Raw genomic sequence first — 23036 nt, 5'->3', positions numbered from 1 at the left:
TGCCAATGGGTGGCTATAGCTGAAAAAAGGTAAGAAGAACTAATATGAGATGTATTTTCAAAGCAGGATAGAAAGGCAAACGGAATAGAGCCAGAAATTTCGATGGTCAAGGAAGAAGGGTGAAGTCCTAGAAACTGATCCAAAGGTACAACGATGAGGGTGGGTATATAAGTGAGGAAGTCCAAAGATGCCAACAGTGGCTTGGAGTAAGTAATGAGAAACAAGACATATTCCCAGAATATAGCTCCCAAAGAATTAGGAGGCAACAAGTTGGGGGAAAAAACTCCACCCTGAAGTTAGAAATCAGTTATAGAAAACAAATGGGAACAATGATGGAACACACAGCCACTCTTAAGTTCTGTGAACAGTGTTAGAAGAAAAGGGGCCAGCAAGATAACTCGGGAGGTTAAAAACCTGCCGCCAAACCTGACGACCAAGTTTAATTCCCAAGACCTACATGGTGAAAAGAACCAATTTCTGTCAGTTGTACTCTGACCTTCACCAGTACATCAACACATACACAAAAATTACTTCAGAGGGACAAGACCATAAGGAAAAGTAGATACACAGTAGGTTATTTTAGAGAGGTGACCAGAAAGGGCCTCACTTAAGAAGATGATAGATAAGCAGAACAGCTGGGCATGGTGGCGCACACCTTTGATCCCAGCACTTGGGAGGCAGAGGCAGGCGGATCTCTGTGAGTTTGAGGCCAGCCTGGTCTACATATCGAGTTCCAAATCAGCTGGGGCTACAGGGAAACCCTGTCTTCAAAAAGACCAAAAAAACAAAATCAAAACAGTGACAAGAATGGACAACAGAACTCAACAAAGAACTTGGAAAAGAGCACTTCAGGGGCTGGCCAGATGGTTCAGCAGGTAAAGGTGCTATCACCAAGCCTGACTCTTGATAACCCTAGTTCAAACCCCAGGACCTTCATGGTGGAAGGAGAGAACAAACTCTGGCAATTTGGCATCTGAACTTTATGCCATAGCATTCTCGAATGTGTGTGCGCACACACACGCGCGCACGCACACACACATACACACACACAATGAAAGTTAAAATAAAAAGGAACCTTTCAGGAAGAAGGACAACTGCTAAGACTCTTGCAAAACCTGAGATGTGTGGGGCTTAAATGGATGGTTCAAGGATTCAGAACGAGTACTGTTCTTGCTGAGGACTCAAGTTCAATTCCCAGCTCCTACAACAGGTGGCTCACAAATGCCTGTAACTGCAGCTCCAGGGAGATCTGATACCTCTGGTTTCCACAGGCATCTGCGTTCATGTGCATATATCCACATACATAAGCATAATTAAAAATAAAAATATAATCTTTTTTTAAAAAGGGATCAATGTATGGACTGCGGATCAATGCGGAAGGTGGAAGGATGTGAGGTCATAAAAGGGAGGACCTGGGTCTCCTAGCAGGAATGCATAGCTTACTCAAAATATACATGTTTGAATGGGCTCATGCTTTTTATTACCACAAAGTGCATAGCTTGATAGACAGGACAGGATTTGTGGCTCTATCACAAACATTGTTGCACAGGCAAAGGGGACGAAGTCGCCCACTGAAGGAAGTATGGGAAGCAAGGGATGCCACAAGCATCCTCTCAAAATGCAGCCCTCGTACGTCTATGGCACACTGCAATTATCCTGGATGTTGGTTTCAGAAGCAGATTTCTTTCTTTTACTGTACTGAGGATTGAACCCAGGTCCTCACATCTGCTAAGCAAGAGCTCTAACACTGAGCTACAACGGTTCAGAAGCAGATTTCTAAAGCTCAGGCTCTTCCTGGAACCCCAAAGTAATTGTAGCTGTTCATACTATAAGTCAGAGCAGAGAGCCTGAGACAAATGAGATCCTCCAGCTTTTCGGCTTGTTTTTGTTTGATTGTGTGTGTGTGTGTGTGTGTGTGTGTGTGTGTGTGATCAGTTCTCTTCTTCCACCCTGTGGGTCCCAGGTATTTCATTCGGGTCATCACGCTTGGCAGCAGTCCATTTTACAACCTGAGACCCTCATTCTGGAGCATGTGTTTCTGTTTACTAGAAGTCAGTGAAGTGAGAGAGAGGAAAAGGAAGGGAAATGCATTCTCCTTATTATTCAGGACCTGCTTTCTTTTCCTCCCACAGTAACTATTACACAAAATTAAGTAGTGACTGAGACACACAGAAGTTCACCTGACAATCAGACAAGAGTCCAGGACAAACGCTCCAGGAAAGAGAGAGACCAACGGGTAAGCGAGGAGCAAGGGCAACCAAGGACCATCATGTGCATGTCATTCCATTCCAAAGCCCACTCAGCAACAGAAGAAGGGAAAAATGTGTGTCAAGTCCGTATAGGACATGGTGGCACTTAATAACAGAAGAACTCTGAGTTCCAGGCCAGCCTGGGCTACACCAGAGAACTTGTCTCTCAAGAAGAAGAAAAAAATTACATGTAATGACAGAAATCCAACTCCAACTCCACAAGCAATAGTCATGTGACTACATGCCTTTCTGCAGGAAGGGTTAGAAAACATGGTTTATGTGCCTAAGAAGTTGAAGAATAGGCAAAATTTTTACAAAAATTATGTATTTCATTAAAAGTTTGGGGATTCCAAGTAGAATATAAAGATTTAGGGTTGAGAAGGAAAGCCAAAGCCAGAGCCAGATCTGTCTGTGATTAGCGTGTAGCTCAGGCCTGTGTCCACTGAACTCGCTCATGTTTCTGAGTAGCAGTGCACACTGATGTACCCACTTCAACATCCTGAGATACATGGGAGATAGAGTTGTTGTTTTTAAATACTTCATCCCTTAAGAAAATAAGGGGCTAGAGAGATGGCTCAGCATTTAAGTGTTTGCTGCTAGAGGATCAGAGCCCAGTTCCCAGAACCCATGGTTGGGAAGCTCAAGATCACCTGTAACTCCAGTCGCAGGAGATCCAATGCCCTCTTCTGGCTTCTGATGGCACTGGCACGCATATGTGCACACACATAAACATAAATAAAAATTTTTGGAAAAGCAGGAAATGAGAAGGCCAACAAACTCACCACTGAGTGTCATATCACCCATATCACTAACTTCCAGACGTTTCTTTCCAGTCTCTAAAGAGGTTAGCCAAACGACACAGTCTATGCTGCCACTGCATGTCCTATGATCAAAGTTCATGTGCATTATCTGTGAACTATACATTCACAATTCCTTGACCACTTCCCCTCTCTTCACAATACTTCAGCAACACACATAGTTACATCTTGAACCTTGACATCATTTCATCATTTTCCAGAGATGCCCTTCATCAGAATTTTTTCCCTTTTTTTTTTTTTTTTTTTTTTTTTTGAGATGGTCTCCCAGCTGGCCTGGAACTCACTGTGGAGTCTAGGCTGGCCTTGAACTTATACAGATTGATTCACCTACCTCTGCCTCCCGAGTACTGGGATTAAAGACCTGCGCCACCATACCCCCCCTCCCCTTTTTTAAAGGCAAAGTCTCACTACATTTCTGAGGCTTGCCTGGCACCGACTATGCATAAGCCAAGACTGCTTTGAACACACTTCAAACCTCTGATTGGCTAAGATTTCAGACATGCAGCAACACACCCAGGTCTCCATTGTCTCATTCTAAACACGTCATAGCCTTTAGTTTTCTTACTCCTATAATAACTCTACCTTCAACTGCTAGGTATCAATTGTTACCTATATTTTCTAACAATCAACAACCCATCCTAGTCTCAACTCGCTACACTTCCAACCTAACCACTCCATAAATAGTCTCCTGTGCTTGAAATTCTAATACATCATCTGTCAACCCAAACCATGAATTAATTCCAAAATCTGTGGTTTATTCACCAGCATAGCTAGATGGCCATATCCTAGAGAGGCATTTCACAAACCACGTCCACCATCCTTTCAATCCCACTCAATAATACTTTTACTTTGCTTTGGGAGTTCACTACCTCAGCAAATATCCCATGTATCTTGATTATTTTCCTGGTTACCCTCTAACCCATCCCAAACCTTTGCTTCACTGTCCATGGGTGATCTCCCTTTCCTAAAAACAGGAAGAAAGACAGTGGTCACAGGGCATGAACTACATCAACCTGTCTCAGAGCCTCCTGTGCCCTGGCTTTGTCTCCTGTAGACCCACTCATTTCGTCTGTTTGCAATGATTTCCCCCCGTCTATAGTTAGCCCTTCAATCAGCGATCTTCATCTGGATACCTCAGTGACCTTGTTTCATCAGTTACCCCTTTTCTGTCTTCAATTTCTCTCTTTCCCTTCAAACTATGACATATGCTCAAGTCACTGATGACCTAAAGAAAAAGTCAAAGGGTATATCTTCAGCCAGGGTCTTTCTCCAGATAACAATGTTCTCCATGTCCTTCTGAATTCTTTTTTTTTTAATTATTTTTATTTTATGTGTATACGTGTATTGCCTGCATGTAGGTAAGTACCCAGGTCGTGTGATGCCCGCGGAGGTCAGAAGAGGCTGTCAGATCCCCTGGGACTGGAGTTACAGACAGTTGTTAGCTGCCATATGGGTGCTGGGATTTGAACCCGGGTCTTCTGCAAGACCAACCAGTGTTCTTAATCGCTGAGCCATCTCTCCAGCCCCTAAGTCTTTTTTAACAAGTTATGAACCCATGTCAACTCTACTCCCGTTCTTGAGCAAACATGGGTAGAATGTCAACCTTCATACTCAAACGCTCGTTTGCATCAGACACTGAGGACTCCAAGACTGCTTTAGATGTTGCAGCATTTCGAGTTCTGACCTCAATCCACTGCTCTCATCTAACTGCATCTCCTCCTTGCACAAGCTTAACTCTGAGTGCATCTCTTGGTTTGAGACCAATTCCTGCTACATGCAGTAAACTAACCAAAGATAGCCTCCTCCTTGTTCTCACGTCAGTCAACCACAGTTGCTGATTTTCTTTACTTACTAAGCATCTATCAAATATAATCCTTTTCTCCATCCCCGCTTCCATTCTCCAATTCAGATATTCATACTTTTGTTCTGATGCCATCTCAAAAGTCATCCTCACACTGACGAAACAAACTACAATCTGACTGGGTCCCCTTAGCCCCTCCCTACCAGTTAATAGTCTCAGTAGCTCTCACTGGAAAGCTCAGACCTGGCAGTTATTTTAGGCAGCTGCAGTATATTCTTCCCTTTGTAAGAAGATGGTCGTTATGATTCCTCGCTAGGTTCTCTTCCGCCAAGTTCTGCTCACATTATCAGCTCCTTGAGCAAACGTCTAGTCACAGCACAGGTAAGAGCTTCTTACTTTCCTATAGCACCTTACATGGCTTCAACACAGATCCTATTATTTATGCTTTTATTCCACTTATTATACAGCAAGCTCGAGGTAGAAGCAGTGTCCTACATAAACGCTTATACCACTGAACTAAACCAAACTGAGGTTTTACATTATCTATCAAATGTCAATTAAGATGAAAAAAAAAAGTACATCATAGACAAAATTTCTTTTTAAAAATATGAAAATCGTGAACTATTAATGCTTGACCAAAAATGTCCATATGAATACAGAAAAAAAAAGAAAGCATTTAAAATAATATATATTGGCCACTTGGTGACACTCTTGTATCGCATTTTTCAACATTATATAATACTTTAAATCTGTTACATCCTAACATTTATAGTAAGACCACATAACTACAGTGGAGGAGATAAATGTCAAAATAGCCTCCTTATGTCTAAATCAATAATCCTGGGTAAAGCATAAGATGTTCCTTTAATATAGGACAAAACAAAGATTATTCTGAATTCATTTAAAGAGTATTTTAGTTGATGGTTAAATTGCAGAGTCAGGGAGGAGAGAGGTGGTAACAGAACTTTAGCACATTATTCCTTTCTTCTCTTAATCAGTTGCTTCCAATCACATGAAACTCCTATTAGTATAACATACTTGAATATGAACCATTAATACATGTATGCTGGATTTATAAAATGTATAATATTCTAAGGTGTGTTCAGTCTTTTGACCTGGGGACATAACACTGTTCTACATAATTCACATTCAAGAACTATGCAACTGACTTTTAAAAGAAAAAAAAAAAAATCAGGCTGGGAATCACCATGGCCTTTAATCCCAGGACTGGAGAGGCAGAAGTAGGTGGATCACTGTGAAACTGAGGCCAGTCTGGGATGATCTACATAGCAAATCCCAGGCCAGCTGGGGCTACAAAGTGAGACCCTATCTCGAAAAACAAACAGAAAAGAACCCTTACAATGTTCTTAGTAAGTTTGTGTTGGAATGCATTTATAGATATCCTTGGCTGCATGGAGCCATAGGTTAGGCACACCTGTATGAAAGCCACAGAAGAAAAAGTGAGAAAAATTAGATAAATTATTAAGTTCCACTCCAGTAACAGGCCGTGGAGGATGGTGTGGAAGCAAACAGCCCTGTGGTAGGCAATAGTGGCAAGCTGCAAAAAGAAGGTACTAGAAAGTAAAAAAACCCACAGTCAGTAACTGCAAAAGGGTTGTGATCAAACATATTCTTGATGCTAATATTCATGTCGGGTCTGGGATTTATTGTGTCTTACCTATGAGCTCATCGATTAAATAGTTAACACTTCACAGAAACTGACAGGAAACCAAAGATTCCTACAGAGTAAAGGACTCTGTTTGAGCACAGCAACCCACAAGGCAATTCACATGCCAGCATCAGTCCTCACTGGTCTCAAGTCTAAATTGATACCATACAGCAATAGGTTTGGGGTCACAAATGAGGAGCTCTGAAAATGCAGAATTTATATATATATTTACATCAAGCTGTAAAGCAAGCCCAATCTATGAACAAAGAAGGTGCTACTTTATTCTTCAAGAATAGTCGCTACAAACCAACTCTAAAAGCTATCTGAATAATGAGTGGTCAGACCCTTGCCTACTTTGTCAAGATGTTTAAGAAACCCATAGGAGCCTTTCCTGACAACTCAATACCAGGGCCCTCACTGACAGAAAAAGCATGGGAAATATGGCAAAGGAATGGTACTGCCACAAACCTACAGTCCTCAATATTTCTCAGAGTTAAGGAGGCTGGAAAGCCCAAGATCATTTGGTGGAGAACAGAGAGAAGCTCTCATGTCTCTTAATACAGGTCCCAAACCTACTTGTGAGGACTCTACCACCATGCAGAAAACGCTGCCCAAAAGGTCTGACCATACTGGGAATTCAAATTTCAACACGTGGGGTTTGGGATGTGTTGGTCGCTCAGCTGATGGCGTATTTGCCTAGGATGTACAAAGTCCCGAGTTCACCACTGTAAAACCGTGTGTAGTGGTATGTGCCTGTAAGTTCAGCACTTGGAAGGAAGAAAGAGCAGAAGTTCAAAGTCATGCTCAACTACATAGCAAGCTGAAGGCCAGCCTGGGCTTCATGAAACCCTGACTCAAAAGTTTTAAATTTAAAACATGAATGCGAGAGAACGTAAACATGTCCATAGTAATGCCAATAAGTTATTCAGACAAGAAAAAAATAATAGATAGTGAAACTACTATATATGTGGAAGTAGATGAGGAAAGGAAAGGTACAGTCACATAGTTTCTTTTTCAGCTTTTTATTTTATGTGTATGAGTGGTTTGCTTGCATTTATGTAGGTGTGCCATTTGTGTGCCTGATGCCTCCAGAGGCCAGAAGAGGGCATCAGATCCCCCAGAACTGGAGTTACAGATGGTAATGAGCCACCATGTGGGTACTGGGAAGTGAACTCAGGTATTATGCAAGAACAAAGACCTCTGAACCATCTCTCCAGCCAGAAACGAGTCAGAAGAATGCCCCCCCATCTCTCTCTCTCTCTTCTCTCAACAGGGAGAGAGAATCTCAGTATGTCACTCTGGATGGCTTGGAGCTCTATGCAGGCCCTGTTGACTTTGAACTCACAGAGATGCTACTGCCTGCTCCTCAGGTGCTGGAATTAAAGGCATGTGCTATCATATCCGTCCATGACATAGTTTAAAATATATTTACAAAAGGACATTTACTAATTTCCAAAGGAAAGTAACTGATACTGGAGACATTTGCAAACTCCATCTTAACCAAGTGGTAAGCAATCAGCAAAACAACACGTACACCCTAGTAAAAAGCAATTCAAACAGCACATCAGTTTAGGAATTTTCCCAGCAAAATGTATAACCTGGACCTAATCAAGAAGAAATATCAGACTTAAGTGAGAACACTACAGAAATAATAATTCAGGGCTAGTGATAAAGCTCAGTGAGAGCACACTTGCTTAGCACATGTAAGGCCCTCAGTTCAATTCCCAGCACTGCAAATCATACTTTTAGAAATAACTGCCCAGTATTCATCTTGCCAAAAATAGGTAGTCCTAAGGAAAGACTAAGTAGCTGTTCCAAACTAAAAAGTTGACCTTAAATTTGATTTGTGAACCGAACTCAAGATTTTTTGTGGCACATTAGGGGCATTGCCAGAGGTATTAATGAGGTCACTAGTGAATGGATACAGGAGTCTTTTGAACTGCTCTTACAATTTTTCTATAAATTTAAAACTTATTTCAAATGTTCTTTTATTTTCTTCCCAAAATATAAAGAATCATTGTGTACATGCCACTGGGTGGGAGAAAAGTTACCAACTGGCATAGCTTTCCTAAAACCTCAGAACACTACCAATACATCTAACAACTAACTATTCTTCTTGCTTGGTATATAGTATAGTCAGTTTTATTCTAAAACAAATGTTATTTCTATTCCCATCATCTTTAAGGCAGGTAGAAAATCTTCCTTTATCTACCTGATCAAGGGAATAGCCCACAGATAGCCAGATAGATGTCAGGCAGTAAAAGCTTTAGCTTCTGTGATTAAAACTTGAGCCATAGTGAGGCATGGTGGCACACACCTTTAACCCCAGCATCTAGGAAGCAAGAGACGTGGATCTTTGTGAAATCAAGGTGAGCCTGATCTACATAGTGAGTTTCAGGCAGAGACCCTACCTCAAAAATAGATATAGATAGATGACAGTTTGGATGGATGGATGGATGGATGGATGGATGGATGGATGGATGGATGGATGGACAGATAGATAGACAGACAGAAAGATGATAGACTGATACAGATAACAGATAGACAGACAGATAAAAACCTTGAGCTATTGATGAGCTATTGATGAAGACATCCAGGTATAAGAAGACATAGGCACCTCAAGTAGACTCTACTCCATTCTCTGTCTTCTCTTTCCTCACAAAAATGATTTGCTTTTATTTACTCTGCAAAATACTAAAATGTAGGCTACATGAATGCAGCACCTATTTATTCTGAGAGGCTAAGAACATCTGACATACAATAATCAGAGATTTAAGACATATCTAAGAAATGAAGACCCCATATAGAATGAACACTACACCAAAACACAGACCTTACCTTGCTTTAATGGCCATGGATTAGTTGAGAAAACTTATTAATGGTGATTAATAATTAATCAATTATAAAACAGACTATTACAGGCAACACTCTGGATCAGAAAAGAACTAGAACATACCAAGTCAGAAAAATCACTCACTACACATCAGAATTATGGGATGTAGTTGTAGCAGTACACGTCAAGGAAATCACAAACCTTACTCATATTAAAGAGAGAAAGAAAGGAAGAAAAATAATTACCCTTTTTTTTTTTGGTCTTTTTGAGACAGGGTCTCCCTGTAGCCCCAGCTGTCCTGGAACTCACTATGTAGACCAGGCCGGCCTTGAACTCAGAGATCCACCATGCCCTGCTCAAAATTTAAATATTTAAAGAAAATTATGTTTCAGACTATTCAAGAAGACATCTGTCAAATTTTAAAATATGTACGTCTTTTGATCCAGAAATTCTTCATTGGACAACTTATCACATACGCCAAAGTAATGCTTCATAAAAGTACAACATATTAGAATTTATGGCAGCACTGCTTTCCTGTAAGATGAGTGACTGGCTAAATTATTTGGGATTCCTGCACACCATGGACTATCATTTGACTATACAAAAGAGTCAATTAAAGTTGAAATATCTTGCAGGACTTCTACAAACTGAATTTTTTTAAAATATTTTATTGTTTTTATTTTATGTGTATGAGTGTCATGCCTGCATATAGATAAATGCAACTGTGTTGTGCAGTGTCCACAGAGGACAGAAGAGGCTGTCAGATCCCCTGGAACTGGAGTTATGGACAGTTATTAGCTGCCATGTGGGCGCTGGGATTTTAACTCAGGTCTTCTCCAAGAACAGTCAGTGTTCTTAACCACTGAGCCATCTCTCCAGCCCCTGAATTTTTTTTTTTTAATGTAGAGAACACTATGTATAACACAAACCTATTGGTAACAATGAAAAATTATAAGCATTTTAAAATCGGAAACAATAAATTCCAACCCCAATTTGAGTAGAAACTGACATCTTTATGGCCCTATTCCCAGCCAAGAGTGTCACTATGTTAGTAAGATCTTCAGAAATGACAAGGCAAGGCCGGAGAGAGGGCTCAGCAGCTAAGACTGTTTACTGCTCTTGCAAAGGACAGAGTTCAGGGCACCCAGGTCAGGAAGCTCACAATGGCCTATAACCCCAGCTCCAGGAGATTCCATGCCCTACACACACCACACACACACACAGGAGACCCTCCGCTCCACACACACACACACACACACCCACACACACACACACACACACACGCATGCGAATAATACGTCCTTTAGAAAAAGAAATTACAAACACTCCCTCTACAAAGATCACACATTTTGGGGTTTTTTTTTTTTTGGTCTTTTTGAGACAACGTCTCCCTGTAGCCCCAGCTGTATGAGGCTGGCCTTGAACTCTTAAAGATCTGCCTGCCTCTGCCTCAGTGTTGGGACTACAGGTGCACACCATCATGCCCGGCTACCGATAGACTCATTATTTACTAGACTCTGTATGCTAGAGTATCTTAAAATTATATTTTGTATTTTATGTGACTGGTTGTTGGTTTTATTAAGCTGAATTTTGCTAATTTCCTAGTTCTTATAATAGCCTTTAGACTTCCTTAGGTTTTCTATACACATAGTATGACCTTTAAATAGTTTTGCTGCTGTCTGATTTTCCATTCTAAACCTTACCCCTTTGTTATTCCGTCTTCTTTCCTGCAGGGGCTGAGATTTCCACCGTCACCCTGCCACCCTGAGTGGAAACTGACACCAAGTATCACTGCTTTGTTCTGATTTGAAACAAATGTTCTACACTACCCTTCAGTACAGTGAATGCAAGTCTATCAAGTCAAGAACTTCTCTTCCATTCGCAGCTGGCTACACATTTGTAGAAGCACTGAATTTTGAATGTTTATCAAAGGTTTGTTTATGAGTTTTTGTTTTTTTCTTTCAGTCGCTATTAGTTCTACTGCTTCTCTTGGGACAGACAGCCTGCCATAGGATCTGAATGCTCCCACTCCTGTGTTTGCCAAACTGCAAGACCTAACCACCCACTGCTGCTAAGTAGTTCTTACAGCTGGTTAGAGACTAGGCCAAGGTGACTGCAACATGACTGCTGAATGAAAAGCTACTCACTCAGAGAAAAGGTTGGCTTGCTCCTTGCTTGCTAGCAAAGGTATTAGCTCTTGATCCTTGGTTCCTTAGCATAGTGCAGCCTACTGCATAGCAAGCATCTCTGCCTATTACATCACCCTCTGAGATCTGGAGCAGACAAACTGGCACTCCACACTAACACACCTGTGGACTAATGTACTGAGAAGAACTGACTTGCTTGGAGTCACTGGGTTTTACTGTCAAACACCTCTGGGGGTGTGGCAGTTGATTTTCATCAATTCTCCATAAGACTGGCATTCTTTTCCCCTCCCAGTTCATAATGATCTCTAAAGGACCTTCTGTTAGTCTGATTTTCATTACTATGATAAATACCTCAAAGGAAGCAACTTAAGGAAAGCAAGATTGATTCTGGCTCACAGTTACAGAGGTGTTAAGTACAGGGATAAGATACCTTCAAGGATATACAGGCAGTAAGCTACTTCCTCCAGCTAAGCCCACTTAAAGTTTCTAGCACCTCCCCAAATAGCACACCAACTAGGAAACAAGATTTCTATGTTTTAAGGACTTATTTTATTTGATTATGTGTACATGAGTGCAAGCATCTGCAGAGGTCAGAAGAGGGCACTGGATCCCCTAGAGTTGGAGTTACAGGTGGTTAGGAGCTGCCTAATGTGGGTGCTAGGATCTGAACCCGGGTCCTCTATAAGTGTAGCAAGTGCTTAGTATTTGAGCCATCTCTTCTGCCCTAGGAACCAAGCTTTCAACACATGAATCTATGAGGGCCATTTCAAATTTGAACCACAGCACTGCATCTTAGCCCAGAAAGGACTCATGTCTATACCATAATAAAAAATGTATTCAGGCCATCACCAAGAGTTCCCATGGTCTTAACAGTTCCAGCACTGTTCAAAGTCTAAGAGCAAAGTATCTCCTGAGACTCACAGCAAACTCTTAGCTAGGAACCCTTGTAAAATTTCAAAAGCAGGTTACAAACATCCAACATACAATGTGTTACAGGACTTTTCCTTCCTTTTCCCAAAGAAGGCACCGATGACAAACAAAAAAGAGTTAATTTGGGATTTGAATTGCTTGTAATATGGGTGACTCAAAGACCACTGCATCACTCATACACATGAACACCAACTCACAGAAATTGCATCCCTGAAGCTCCTGCACACACCTGTTGGGGACAGCTGAGCAGGGAATCTCTTCTCTAGCCAGTATTAACTACTTTTTGTTTTGTTCGCATTTTGTATTTACTTTTTGTGATTTTCATACAATATATTGTAACGGCATTTGGATCTGCTCCCTGCCACCTTCTCCCACTATACCCCACCCAATTTAATGAACTCTCTTTTAATGAACTCTTTCTATAAATATAAAATGGCCCATAGAGTATGAATTGTGTCCCCCAATACTTTCATGATAAAGGGTCTTGTGAACCTTGCAACTATCTGAGCTTCTCAGGCCTTTTAACTTTCATTAATTTCCTGGTCTCAAACGCTTCCGCTTCCCTCCTCCCTCTTCCCCTCCCTCAAGGAAGGGAGTGTCTCAATGCGGAGGAAACAGCTACACAACAAAGTGAAGACACACATTCCAAAAGAAGGACTAGGAAAAGAGTAAGCATTAAACCCTGAAGTTTCATGACCAGCATCTTCAAATACACAGTATCGTGATGTGAACGCCAAAGAGCTTAGGCAGCCCTGCCCAAAGCCTTGCCCACTGCGGCCCACAAGCCCTCTCTCCTGGGCTTCCTGCAGCTATCCTCTGCAAATGTTTCACATTCCCACATCTCCAGCCTCCTTAGATAGGGACTACGGTCAGGGCTTCCCACCTCACGCTCTGAGGGCCTTTTGCAGGCACTCTGACCCTGCCACACACTGCCTGCTCCTCTGTGATTTCCTCTGAAATTTTTGTGGAAACCTCTACAGCACTCTAATTTTTCCACTTTGCCTATGACATGGATGACACCAAGATCTGCTGCCAGCTTACACTGTAGCTGCATCCCCTGCATACCTACAGCAGCGGGAAAAACAGGGATGAGGGAGGAATAGCCAATTCCTGAGATGCTCTCAAGCCATCTTCCTAACTATGCAAAGTATTTGCTTGAAAAAAGTGCTAGAGAGGGAGCCCAGGGCTGCGGGCACACGAAGAAAGCACTCTTCTACTCAGCTGTAGCCCCAGCCCTTGGGTTTTTTAAAGTGTTTTATTGATTCGAGAATTTCATACAATGTATTTTGAGTATACTCAGAACCCTTCCCCCAACTTCATGTCCTCTATCATTGCCTTTTTCTTCAGTATTTCTAAAAGGTCTATGAAGTCTGATCTGTATCCTAAACGCTCCTGGGCCCTTGGATTCTTTTAAGGGCCCAGATCTTCAGCAGCTGCACTTTGCTTGGTCTCAAGTTCATAGGCATTTGTTTTCTGGGCAAGCTACAAGTTTTCTTAAACCTTTCCACTGTGATTTTTGCTCATAATTATCACTATAAGAGGCCTGGCTATGCCAGGCATGGTGGTGGACGCCTTTAGGCCCAGGACTCAGGAGACACAGGCAGGCGGATCTCTGTGAGTTCAAGGCCACCCTGGTCTACATAGTTCGAGGCCATCTGGGGCTACAAGGAGACCCTGTCTCAAAAAAGACTGAAAAAAAAAAAAAAAGAGGACAAGCTATAAGAGATCTGCAATAAGCATGCTATAGCCTAAATACTAAGCTGCCTTAATTTTTTTTTTAATATGTATGAGTGTATTGCTTACATGTATGTGAATACAACCAGGTTGTGCAATGCCCATGGAGGACAGAAGAGGCCATCAGATCCCCTGGAACTGGAGTTACGGACAGTTGTTAGCTGCCATGTGGGTGCTGGGATTCAAACCCAGGTCTTCTGCAAGAAAAGCCGGTGTTCCCAACCAGCCATCTCTCCAGTCGCGGAATATTTTCAAGCAGATTTGTTCACCTATTGTCTTGAAATTCAGCTCCTATGATCTCGCCAAATAGCCAAGATGTAGACAAACTCTTCACCACAGCATAGCATGCATGGCTTCTAGTCCAGTGGATTGATTTTCTGTTGCTGGGATACAATACCATGACCCAAAGCAGCTTTTTGGCTTACTATTCCGAAGGGGGGGGTCCATACTGGTGGGGGAGGGAGGATGATAGCAGGTAGCTGGAGCAGGAAACCTAGAGATTCCATCTCTACCTACACAGGAAGCAGGGAAAGCTAACTGGAAGTAGGGTGAGGCTATGAACTCTGAATGCCCACCCCAAGTGTCCAGCTTCCTTCAGCAAGGCCATACCTCCTAACCCCAGCAGCACCACCAACTGGGAACAAGCAGAAGCCCATGGGAGACATTTCTCATTCAAAATGCTGCCCCCAGGGAGAGGTGAAGCCCAGTGAGCCTTTGCCCCCATTTTTATCAGTGCTCTGCCCAGAGTCACCCACTAAGTTCCGCTTGCACAATTTTAAGGTTTTTCTAGTATGCTACTACAAGTGTTTCTAGATTCCTCACATAAAGCCTTAGGAACTACACAGTCACAGCAAGGATGCACTCTGGGCACCAAGTTGTCAGTGAGATTTTCACCACTGTCAGAAATAGTTAAGAAAACAACTTCACAGATGATTTATTCTGGGTCATAATTTCAGAGATGCTGGTCCATGGCTGGCTCGCTCTTGGCTGTGGGCCTGAGGCAAAGAGAATCATCACAGAGGTGGGAAATGTGTAGAAGACCCACCTCATGTAGCTAGCTACCAAGGCCAAAGTGACCTACGTCCTCCAGCTAAGCTCCACCTCTTCAAAGCTTTTAGCACCTCTCCAAACAGCACTAACCAACCAGAAACCAAGGTGTCACAGCAGTCCGTTACAGACTTCCTGTGATAATCGATAATTGCTGTGGGATCATTTTAAACAATTAGAGATTCTGAAATATGTCTATTTATGCCCTCTATTCTATCAGATGCCATCTGTAAGCAATCAAAGTTAACAATTTTTCAGGCTCTTCAAATTCTTTGCCTACCAGAACTTAATAAACAAAAGAAAACACGTGGGACCAGTAAGGTGTCTCAGTGGGGAAAGGCCCTTGGGCTATGCCTGAGTTCAATCTCCAGAACCAACATAGTCAAAGGAGAGAAACATCTCCCACAAGTTATTCTCTGACCTCCACATGCATGTCATGTGCACACCCTGCTATATACACACACAAACAAACAGATAAATAATGTAAGAAAAATACATAAATAAAACACCTAAGAGAATACCTTATAATAGAAGACACTTTGTAAGGTTTGGAGTATTTTCAAAAGACTATTTCTAGAAAAGTAAAGAATGTTTTAGTTTGTAATTAAGCAAAATTATACCTCATAATCCATACAACATATTAAGAATAATTTAATAATCAATTTGTAAGAATATTCTGATTTATTTAAAAATATTTTTTCAATTATGCATTCAAAATTATGTGTATGTACATGTGTCTGTGTGCACATTAGCACAAGTGCCTCAGAGGTAGGAAGAGGGAGTTGGGTCCCCTAGAGCTGGAGTCACGGGTAAGTGTGAGCTGCCCAGTCTGGGTTCTGGAAAGTGAAATCAGGTCCTCTGTAAGAGCAGTACATGTTCTAAACCACTAAGCGGACTCCAGCCCCTAAAATATATATTCATTATTAATTACAAGATGCCAACTGATGTAGAGCACTAGCTGTATCACAGTCTCTAAGAAAATATAATGCTTGCTGTTTTCAAATTTTTAGATACTATGTATCTATTCAATACTAGATTCCCACATCATGCACCTCAGGAGTCAAGTGTGAAAGCTCTTACTGTTTTTAACTTTTTACCTATACACAGGCTGTCGGCTTGCAGAATGATCATCTCTTGTCCATCTATAGCCAGATTCATCCTGCAACACAAAAAATCTGATTCAGATATTTGTTACATTATTTTAAACAGCCTCTAACAGTCAAAACACAATGAGGGCAAAAATACTTTTCTAGGTATTTCTAAGCTTCCAAGACAAAATAAATGATACAAGTCATCCATTCAACTAAAGAAGATGGAGAACTTGTGGAAACATTTATCTGTATTAAAAATCAAATGAATACACACACACACACACACACACCAATATTTCCTTGGTATAGCACACAGACTTGCTGCCTTAATACAAGCTCCCACATCACAACACTTACTGGTATCTGAGGACAGGGCTACATGGAATCAATGGGTGCCTTTCTCAACCCTGTCATCATCCAAGTTTTTTGACCAAGGTTCAAATTCAAGCTCAACAAAGAACTTAGTATTTTTTCATTTTCCCCATTTTCTCATTTATCACTCATTCAAGATGTAATTAGAAGTAACCAAATAAGAGCTATCACTTGATGATAAGCTATATTAATTAGTAATACGGGCCACTAAATTTAAAACTAATCAAACGAAGCACATTTTTCGCAAAGCGACAACCAATCACAAGTTGGGTGTGGTGGTGCATGTTTTTTTATTTGTTTGTTTTTATGTCCCGTCTCCCCCCTTCACCACCTACCCAGTGGTGCATGTTTTTAATCCAGCACTCAGGAAGGAGAGGCAAGTGGATCTCTATGAGTTCCAGGCCAGTCTGGTCTACATAACAAGTTACTTAGCCAAGACTACATTAAAAAATTTTTTAAATTACACACACACACACACACACACACACACACACACACACACACACACACTGTAATCCATACCCAGTTACCTTGAAACGACACATAGAACACAACACACAAATTATTTAGAGAAACTGATCCAGCTAAAACATCTTTCATTCTCCTCTCTAATATCACACACCCTACACTTCTGCAAACACAATGTATCTGTATTTTCCTTCTTGGTGTTAAATATGAAAAAGAAAACAAAAATAGCTATAATAAAATAATAGATCCAGTAATTGTTTATGTAAGTGAATTCAAGATAAAAATTAGTATCAAGGAGCTGGAGAGATGGCTCAGTGGTTAAAAGCACTGACTGCTCTTGCAGAGAACCTGGGTTTGATTCCCAGCACCCACATGGTGGCTAACAACTGTCTGTAACTCCAGTTCCAGATGATTCAACGCCTTCTTCTGATCTCCATGGGCATTGTACAACATGGGTGCACCTATATAAAATGCAGCAATACACTTATACACATTAAATAATTTTTTTTTAAATCCAGCATAAAACTGGGAAAATAAGCAGCAGACCCCAATCTTAGCCAAAGAACTATTGGCAGCTGATTACTGCCAGATGAGAGAGTGATCTTCATTAAGGAAGAGACTCTAGATAGGATGACTAGACCCCAGTGGATAAACTTCTACTGTGGGACCTCTAGGTACACTAACTTGATTCAATAGGCCTTAGTATATATGACTGAAGACATGAAATCCAGTGGGGAGGTATAAAGTGGATTAAGATGCAAGAGTGCAGATAAGGGAGGGGATTTAAACATTATGATGTTCTGTATAAAAAATGCAAAAAAATTCAGAAAAAAATATGCATTAAGGGCTAGAAAGATGGCTCAGCAGTTAAGAGCACTGGCTGCTCTTGCTGAGGACCCAGGTTCAATTCCAACCAACCACATAGTGGCTAACAACTAACCATAACTCCAGTTCCGGGAGATCCAACACCCTCTTCTGACCTCCTTGGGCATTACACAACGTGAGTGCACTTACATACATGCAGGCAACACACTCATATAGGGAAAAAAAATTTTTTTTTTAATTTTTTTTTCTGTCTTTTTGAGACAGGGTCTCCCTGTAGCCCCAGCTGGCCTGGAACTCACTATGTAGACCAGGCTGGCATCGAACTCACAGAGATCTGCCTGCCTTTGCCTCCTGAGTGCTGGGATTAAAGGTGTGTGCTACCACGCCCGGCCTGAAAATAATTTTTTTTTTAAAAAATACATTAAAAAAACAGTAATATGAGTAAGAAGGCTATGTCACTTTGAACTTTAGGGGTAAAAACAAGAAGCCAATGAAGAGACTCATCCCACTTAAGAGCTTACTACTAGAAAAGAGTAAAAGAACTGTACTCTCACAGACACCCACTACCTCAGTAAAGTACTTACCTTCATTTCTTCAATGGCCAACATGAGGTCAAATCTTAGTGTTAAAATATGTACTGTTACTTACCATATTATATATTATAGGCAAGGAAGAAAATGATCTTAAAAAAGTTTATTATAAATTTACAACCTAGGACAGAGCTATTGCATCAAACACTTTCAACCAAAGTAATAAAATATCGTAACTTTAAATACCTACTTCTAGATTATCAAGAGAAAAACATTGTAACAGTAAAAGAGCTAGCACTTTTAAAAATATTTTATGTATTATTTTTATTTTATGTGTATGAGTGTATTGCCTGCATGTAGGTAAGTGCACCCGTGTAGTGCAATGCCACAGAGGTCAGAAGAGGTTGTCCAATCCCCTGGAACTGGAGTTATGGACAGTTGTTAAATGCCATGTGGTTGCTGGGATTCAAACCCAGGTCTTCTGCAAGAACAACCAGTGGTCTTAACTGCTGAGCCATCTCTCCAGCCTCAAGAGCTAGCATTTTTAAAGTGCTTTTTATCTGAAAGAGTGATTTCTAATCTCAATTAGCCAAAAGAGCTTTAGAAATCTAATGATAATGAGACAACTTAAACCACCTCATATACAGCATTTTTCACGATAAAAATAAACTGTAAATAGGCACATACAGTGACAGGTGGAAACCACCTGCTTATCACTTAAGTATCAAGGTGATAGATCGTATGATTCTGTACAACTCTGCTCAGACTGTATGCTGGGTGTATAGCTCATTAGTAATTACCTACCATGTGCTAGGCCCTGGACTTGCTACTCGGACCCACAAAAACGAAAGGTTGGTTGGAATTAATGTCACTTAGAGCTAACTAGGGTTAGCACTCTTGACTTGTAGTTGCCATTTGACAGCTAAAGCTGGCACTCGGCAGAACGCCTCGTTGGAATGGTGCCAAGCCCTGACAGCCTAGCACTCCAGCACTTGAGAGGCTGAAGGAAGAAGACTGCAAGTTCCAAGTGAGCCTGAGCTACATAGTGAAACCCTATCTCAAAGCAAATAAATAAAACCAAATGAAAGGACCAAAAACAAAACAGAACACAAGCAGTGGGCATTTATTCAACTATTTATAAGGCCTGTGCATAAATTTTAGTTACATGAATTTTAAACTTATAAGAAATAATAATTAGTACGGGGAAATTTACATACTCCTCTGTGAGATGGACCACTTCTTCGATCATGAGAAAAACTGCGGCCCTCGCCATAGTCTCGGTAATCAACATGACTGTAATATCTACTGTAGCTTCCTTCATCAGGTCTTTCTAGCAGTGGTGGCCTCTTTTCTAGCAGTGGTGGCCTCTTTTCTAGCAGTGGTGGTCTCTTTGGCACAATATTAACTAGTCTATGGTAGCCATCCTAAAACAGACAAAAAGAAATATAGAAAAAAATCACTAATTTCTCTACTTGGTTGTGGAAATGTTTCTTACAAGCACAGGAGCTCTTTTCCATAATTAAACCAAATAAATGTATAAAGAAATAAAAATGTATTAGTGAAATAACGTGAATAAAACTAATAGTAACATCTTCACACAGATCAGAATAAAAATTACTCAATGAAGAAAGCCAAGCATTCAAAACAATACACAGCAATGCGAAATGACAATCATAAGTAAAAGAAAAATGTCATTTTACTAAAACATAAACTTTACACAGTAAGAATGATACAGCAGGTCTATCCCTAATTTTCTAAGCTTAGAAATAAAACCATGGAAGACAGCACACCTATCTGTTCTATTATGTTTGAAGTGTTCTATTTAGAAAAAAAAACAAACTTTTGCCCATAAGCAACAACAAACAGGAAAATGATAGCGGCTAGAATGACCAAAAGGAAACAGCTTGCTCTTTTTTTCCAGAAGCTCAGAAGAAAAAGATTTTCTTTAGCTTTACAGGTTTGGACACAAAATAAAAGCTGACATAAAATTAAAACTGGTATACAAAGTAATATACGCATGATGATTTAAATTTTTTAGCAGGTACTGGAGAGAAGGCTAAGCAGCTAAGAGCACTTGCTGCTCTTGTAGGGGTCCACAGTTCAATTCCCAGCCCACACATCAGGCAGCTCAAAACTAACACCAGCTCCAGAGGATGGCACCTGCACACATATGTACATACCTAAACTCACACACACACACACACACACACACACACACACACACACACGTAATTAAAATCAATACATACAAACCTTTTTTAAAGAACTTAACAACTGATTGGAGGTTTCTGTATGAGGGTAGGACTTGAGGGTTAGATAGAAGACAGAGTCTGTCTTATGTTAATAGCTAATGTGAAATAAAATGATCACAATAAGGAGAGAGCTACAGATCATATGTCCAAAATCTGACCTAGTGCATTCAAGGAACAACCAACTAGCTATGAATCTATACAGCTTTATTTTCCCCCTTTGAGACAGGCTCTTGCTAGGTAACCCAAGGCGGTCTCTAATTCATAATCCTTTTTTATTGTTTTGTTTTGTTGTTTGATTTTTTTAAACTTTTTTTTTATTTATGTGTATGAGTGTACTGCCTCCTGCATGTATATAAGTGTACCCATGTTGTACAATCCCTTAGAGATCAGAAGAGGGCGTTGGATCCCCTGGAACTGGAGTTACCAACAGTTGCTACCAACCATGTGGGTGCTGGGAACCAAACCTGGGTCCTCTGTAAGAGCAGCCAATGCTCTTAAAAAATGAACCACCTCCCCAGCCCATTGTTTGATTTTTTGAAGACAGGGTCTCTCATTCTGTAGCTCAGGCTGGGCTGGAATCCACAATAACCCTCCTGCCTTGGCCTCCAGAATGCTGGAAATACAGGTGGTACTTTCATACATGCAATAAATTAATGAGGTAATAATTATGTCTTAACTTGCTATTATTCTAATTTAAGTATCTCCATTATGAAAGATATCTTCATTTTGGTAAATAAATGCATCAAGCAAAGTTTGGGTAATTTGATTACGGTCAACTATGTTAAACTTTCCACACAAATATTATCTCATAATTAACTGGACACAAATTATATGGATTAGCATGCTTCCTTAAAGACATTTCTTAATCAAGGCTTGGTGGCGCACGCCTTTAATCCCAGCACTCAGAAGGCAGAGGCAGGGGATCTCCCTGCTCAACAAACAAACAAAAATAAATAGAATAAAACAAAAACAAAAGACATATTTCTTAAGACTGGGGTGCCAAACAATTGTACAACAGGCGATTAGCTTTCGTAAGACCCTGGGTTAAATCCTCAGAACCAAAACCAAACCCAACCCAAGAATTTTCCAATCATCATTAAATATACATGAACTTATTTCAATACAAAACATTGTTTTTTACATTTTATTTATTTTGAGTATGTGATAGGGATTCACACACATCCCACAGCATGTATGTGGAGGTCGGGGAACAATTTTAGGAAATCAGTTCTCTCCTTCCACCATGAGGATGCCAGAGATCAAATTTAGGTCCGGCTTGACAGCAAGTGCCTTTACCTGCTTAGTCATCTTGCAGGCCATAAAAATATTTTATTTGAAACTAAAATGTTATCATACAAGTGTCTTCCTTAAGCAGCTTTATCATTGAGACACACATATGGAAATACTTATTTACATTGGAACACGAATCATGGATTTACTTCAAAATTACCAGCAAGAGAGTAAAGTAGTAGAGACAGGACAACACTCAACTGACCAAAAGTGGAGAGCTGCTACTTTAATGACCTGACCTTCAGGAGTTGCTTCTCTCGTCTTTTTACGTATTTGATTTTGTCTTCCTTATAAAAACTCAAAACCAAGCCAGGGATGGTTGTATGTATGTAATCCCAGCAGTAGAAAAGATGAGACAGGAGGATGGAAAGTTCAAGGCCAGCCTAGACTATACAAGATCCTGTCTCAAAAAAAAAGGGAAAAGAAATTATTGTAGTACAAGATCTTAAGGTCAAGTCCAACCTGAGCTACATAGCAAACCCTTGTCTCAAAAACCAAAACGAGGGTCTGGAGGGATAGCCCACTGGCTATGAGCACTTGCTGAACTTCCAGAGAACTTCCCAAATTTGCGTCTCAGCACCCACCCTGCAGATACTCCTGTCATTAACTCCAATTTCAGGACTCATGCCCTCTTCTGGCCTCTGCAGGCACTGCATGCATATAATGCAGTTACAGACATGCAGATAAAACACACAAAATAAAAATAAAATCTTTTTTGTAAAAAGAAAAGAGGGCTGAAGAAATGGCTCTAAGTTAAGAACACCAGCTATTCTTGCACAAGACCCAGGTTCAGTTCCCAGCATCCACATGGCAGCCAACAACCATCCTTAACTCTAATACCAGGAGATTCAATGCCCTTTTCTGGCCTCCAAGGGCACCACAAACACATGGTGCCCTTACACACATTCAGGCAAAACACTCATATACATAAATAAATGAAAAAAAAAAAAAACTGCAAAGAAAAAACAAAAAAACTAAGT

At 40.7% G+C, this 23036-nt stretch overlaps 1 protein-coding gene across 14 annotated transcripts in view; it reads right to left on the bottom strand.

Moving 5' to 3' along the window:
• Window positions 1–23036, bottom strand: part of Pphln1 (periphilin 1) — a 143061-nt gene that overhangs the window by 103057 nt on the left and 16968 nt on the right. For 8 of the 14 annotated variants that reach the window (XM_008844847.3, XM_029569194.1, XM_029569193.1 and 5 more), the window contains exons 3-4: window positions 19732–19938; window positions 16326–16387 (exon numbers count right to left, since the gene is read on the bottom strand). In XM_008844847.3, coding sequence (XP_008843069.1) covers window positions 16326–16387; window positions 19732–19938 — 269 coding nt within the window. The remainder of the gene's footprint in view (window positions 1–16325; window positions 16388–19731; window positions 19939–23036) is intronic. The other 6 variants (XM_008844853.3, XM_029569197.1, XM_029569196.1 and 3 more) reach the window with 1 other exon arrangement.

This window comes from Nannospalax galili, unplaced genomic scaffold (genome assembly GCF_000622305.1).
Source record: "Nannospalax galili isolate Female #2095 unplaced genomic scaffold, S.galili_v1.0 scaffold1022, whole genome shotgun sequence".
NCBI lineage: Eukaryota > Metazoa > Chordata > Mammalia > Rodentia > Spalacidae > Nannospalax > Nannospalax galili.
The sequence above is the reverse complement of the archived record's forward strand: the minus strand, read 5'-3'. Positions and strand labels throughout refer to the sequence as shown.